Source organism: Pinus tabuliformis, chromosome J (genome assembly GCF_031772625.1).
Source record: "Pinus tabuliformis cultivar Carrire ecotype Pingquan chromosome J, CPIR1, whole genome shotgun sequence".
NCBI lineage: Eukaryota > Viridiplantae > Streptophyta > Pinopsida > Pinales > Pinaceae > Pinus > Pinus tabuliformis.
In genome coordinates this window covers 551,987,880-551,992,478 of record NC_142295.1, presented here as the reverse complement: position 1 = coordinate 551,992,478, position 4,599 = coordinate 551,987,880, and the positions used below count along the sequence as shown (strand labels likewise).

The window sequence follows — 4,599 nt, the reverse complement described above, 5'->3', positions numbered from 1 at the left end:
TTTCTAGAAAGAAAGAAAAAATATAAAAGATTGTTGTTTATGCTATATATATTAGGAAATCATCAATTAATAATCATCTAATCCCTATAAGCATGAAGTAATGATAAAGTAAATTGTTTTTTCCAACCCTACCTACTACGATTACCTCATATGGGTCTCAGAGCGGATATGATAGCAAAAATTTAATTGGCAACAAATAGGCATAGAGGGCTTCTCAACTTTTTTTTGGTCTAAGAAGAGGGCCAGACATGGTTGCCTCGTATCTGTACGAAAAGTCTGCAGGATTTTATGAAAGTCACAAATAAAGTCTGGCAAGTTCCAGAGTACATTGCATGCGGTGGGCATTAATTGGGATTGGGCTAAAAAAAATGGCCTGTGGAGAGTTCTAGAATACATTGCAGTCTGGGGAGGTAGTCTAACGAGGTGGAGGAATTGTTCGGTTTCCGGTGCTGTTCCGAAAAACCTTCGGCTCCGGCCAACGGACAATTCCTCCGCCCTCCGCCACCCTACGCGAGCTCCGCCACCCTACGTGAGCTCCGCCCACCTCCGCCACCGTACGCGAGCTCCGCCACCGCCAGCTCCACCACCGCCGGCATTAACTGCGTCTGACAGGAGGATCGACTTCCATCGCTGTCTGCCGCCGTGAGTTAATTCCGAAATTTCAATTCGAATTCCGGTTTTCCGCGGGCTGCTCCTAACCAATTCGACCTGGCACTCCGCAGCTCCCTCCCCTGCAGTTCACCAGGTCACCAGAACACTCCGAAAACTCACAGAACTGCAGCTCACCAGCACAACGGAAAAACTCACTCCGACGCTCTGCAGCTCACCACCTGCACCAGCCAGGACCGTCACTAGAACTGCAATGTAGAGCAGCAGAAGAGATTAGATTTCTCGCAAAGGATGATGATGAAGCTCGTTCTTACATGGGTGCCAATGGTTTCATTCACATGCTTGTGAACTTCCTACGTTCTGCTATTGATGCATGTAATGCCCAAGCACAAGAGACTGGAGCTTTGGCGCTTTTCAATATTGGTGTGAATAATAACAGGTAGAAGGATGTCTGAAATATTTTTTAGTTTATCAAAATACACAAGTCTAGCAGATGTGATTTATTCTTTTACTAATCATCTTAAAACATTTTTGCTTACTTGTGTTCATGCTTTGTATTGTAGGAACAAAGCAGCAATCTTGGCTGCAGGTGCAGTGCCTCTTTTGTTGGATCTTCTTGATTCTGAAACATCTGAAGCAGCTGTAGCTGTCTTGCTTATGTTATCTAGTTTGGAAGATAATAAAGCTAGCATTGGAGCTTCCGGAGCAATACCTCTTCTCATTAAACTGATGGACTCGGAATCTAACCAATGTAGACAAGATGCTATAAATGCCTTGTATAATTTATCAACATTCAAGGGAAACAGGTCCTACATGGTATCTGCAGGAGTTGTTTCCAGGCTTGCTCATCTTCTTCTTGTTGCAGAGGGTGACTGTACAGAAAAATGCCTTACAATTTTGTATAACCTTGCTTCTACTGAAGAGGGCAGAGCAACAATTGCTGATACGGAAGGCTGCATTGGAACCATTGCAGATATTCTTGATACAGGTACAACCATTGCACAAGAACAAGCAGCAGCATCTCTCTTATTGTTATGTACTAATAGTTTTGAGCACAGTCAAATGGTTTTAAGGGAAGGGGTCATTCCTTATTTGGTTACTCTTTCTATGAATGGAAGCCCAAGGGGAAAGGACAAAGCACAGAAATTGCTACAGCATTTCAGAGAGCAGCGACAGCAAGATGTTTCCTGCCAGTCTTCTACAGCTGTGTGTACCCCTCAGCCATCAATCTATGGGGAGAGCTTGAAGGAAAATAAAACAACTCATAGAACAACTTCCAAAAAGATTGGCCGAACATTAAGCCTCTTTTGGAAGGCAAAGTCATTTGCTTTTTATCAGTGTTAGTATATGCGAACCAAATGGAGGCAGAACGTTTATCTTTAGTTTCTGCTGGAAGTCCTTGTAAATCAATTTCGTTTGTTGTACGGTTCTAAATTTTCTACGTAGTTGGGACCATTCAGAGGCTGCCCTGACTGTTTGTTGTAACGAAGTTAGGAATTGAATCATCTCATAGCTTGATGATTTAGGAATATACTGTACAAAAGTTTCAGAGGTGAAAAATAATTAGATAACACTGCTTTGTCGCAGATTTGTACATTATCACAGAGAGGATAATTACCTCTTTCAGTAGATGTGATGTTCTTCTATTCTAGTATAGCCTGTAAATATATATCGGAGATTTAGTTTGATCATCACATCTTAATACATTCCAGACCAACTTCTCCTTGTTTATTGGATCATACTGAGTTTGCACTTGTTAATCTGTTGCTGCTACCAATAGATGTGTAAAATTTTCTTTTCAAGGTGGCCTATGGGGAGTGGTGATTGCTATGTTTCTTGAAGTAATTGTGGCTGGTATAGTATTGTCTGTCCACCAAAGGACAGGAAACAAGAGATCAACGCACACGGGGTTATGTAATCAATCTTTCTCCTCCCATCTAAACGTTGTATAAAAATGTTTATTTTCCAAGGTATATTTTTAAAAAATGCTGCATATATTACATTGTAAATCAAGGATACAAGTACATTAATATTGTACTTATTCTAAGAAAATTTTAAAGGGAAACATTCGACCACGCATATAGTTGAATAATTAAAACAAAAAGGCACAAATTCCACAGGTGGCTAGAATTAATGAACAAATTTGAGTATGCTAAACATGATACTGTAGCAGAAAATTTGTGCAAAATTAATAGAAACAAATCGAGGCATTGAAGACGTTGTAATCCGAAGAGCAAATCATCTGGAAGGAAAAATAAAAATCAAGTGTCCAACGTAAGACGTTTTACAGATACTTTCGAAGTTGTGCATGGTAAAAGATCCCGTGATTTATGTACGAAATCATTGATAAAATATTTTGACGACCCAAAATAATGCAATAATGCAGGGGTTATAGGTTGTGACAGGGCTGGATGCTTTATCAATACCAAGTTGTTTTTATTTAAAATGTCTTGTATCTCTTTGTGGAATGACCAAGTGGTAGTAAATGAGTCGGCCATTCTACGAATCTGAAAGTGTCAAAATTTTGAACTAGCCATTGATGACTATAATCCTCGTTCTCCAATGTATGAGAAAATTGATCGCTATGACTAGAGATATATTTGGGACATTTGCAAAAAAAAATGGGACTGTTCACAATGTTTCAAATGGGTGTGCAACTTTACAAACTTTTTAGACTCAAATTGCAACTATGTTAATTTGATCTTGAATTTGGTTCATCTCTCTTCATTACTATGTATCTGTCCAAGTTTTGGTATTTTAATTTTGAACTTCTGTATCTGTCCATCTTTGCATATTATGTCACAAGCAACCATACTCTCGAGTCAATATTTATATGCCTATATTATTACCTTTGTTTCTTGTTATGTAACTGTATTTTCCTGCTAGCATTTTTCTAATGCCCCTTAATCTTTGTAAGCCTTTGACCTTGCAATCTTTTGTTTTCTTCTTGCCTCCTTTATGCTTTCAAACATGCCTTTCTTTGTATCTCTTTGTCTTCCTTCCTGACAACTTTGATTTCTATATTTATGGTATTGTTGACATGCCAAACAATGTTGATGAATTGTTAGTATATTGATTAATAATCAACATTATAAACAGTTGATTACTAATCAATGTACTATTTATATAATATTTTAAATCATACATGTTAAATGCACAAGTAATATCTTTTAAGGCAATTCCAACAGCACTAAATTGTATGAACCTCCATGGTGATGACATCTCATGATGTTCTGCAGTGCCCATGTAAAATTCTATTTGTGAATACCCTTGCAGCAAAACTTCTTAGATATACATTCCTTATACATTGATTGAGCAGAGCTTTGAATCTTGAAATATATGAGGAAATGCAAGTTGCAGGAAGGTTAGTTAACCATTACTCATTTCAAATAATAGGCAATTTGAAATAATAGGCACCGCTCGCATTTGTCACTCTCTTCAGGTGTCATCACAATGGAAGAAGTGTCAAAATCTCAAACAATCGATGAGGAAATAATTTATCGGATGACAATTTCCACGTCAGGGGACGGTGAGAAATTCATCTGGTGTTTTATTGAACCGTGATTTTTTTTGTGAGCGTTTTTTTTGGAAAATTACTGAAATTTTGGTAATGTTTTGATAAAATTTGGTAGAGATTTTTGTAAATTTAGATTTAGTTGTTAAATTTCAAAATTTTTGGTATTCAAAAATTTTTAATAGTGTTGAATCTATTTCCATCATCAAAACATGATTCAACATTGTTATTGTAAAATTTTATAAAATTTGTTTGTGGAATTCCCACCACTTTTAACTATCCAAACAATTCTTCACCTTAGTAAGAGTCCAATAAATATAGTCACCACTGACTGGTAATTAAAAGCGCAGACAACTCCCAAAAAAAAATATAGTCACCACTAACCAGTAATTAAAAATACAAAGTGGACTGTCAGAGACAAAAATGTCCTTAAGGATTATACACCCTGCTTGTTTTAGTTATTTGATAATCATATT

At 37.3% G+C, this 4,599-nt stretch overlaps 1 protein-coding gene across 1 annotated transcript; it reads left to right on the top strand.

The window, feature by feature from the left end:
• Positions 1–248: 248 nt before the first annotated feature.
• Positions 249–2,300, top strand: LOC149228197 (U-box domain-containing protein 45-like). The gene is made up of 4 exons (XM_089380702.1): positions 249–294; positions 402–642; positions 746–1,048; positions 1,173–2,300. Exons 1-4 carry the CDS (start codon positions 249–251, stop codon positions 1,951–1,953), a joined length of 1,371 nt encoding a protein of 456 aa, XP_089236828.1. The 3' UTR covers positions 1,954–2,300.
• Positions 2,301–4,599: the final 2,299 nt, after the last annotated feature.

Coding starts and splice junctions, on each gene's coding strand:
- LOC149228197 (XM_089380702.1), top strand. CDS start 249: ATGGTTGCCTCGTATCTGTACGAAAAGTCTGCAGGATTTTATGAAA. Junction 643..745: donor TTCCATCGCTGTCTGCCGCC/GTGAGTTAATTC, acceptor GCAGTTCACCAG/GTCACCAGAACACTCCGAAA. Junction 1,049..1,172: donor ATTGGTGTGAATAATAACAG/GTAGAAGGATGT, acceptor TTTGTATTGTAG/GAACAAAGCAGCAATCTTGG.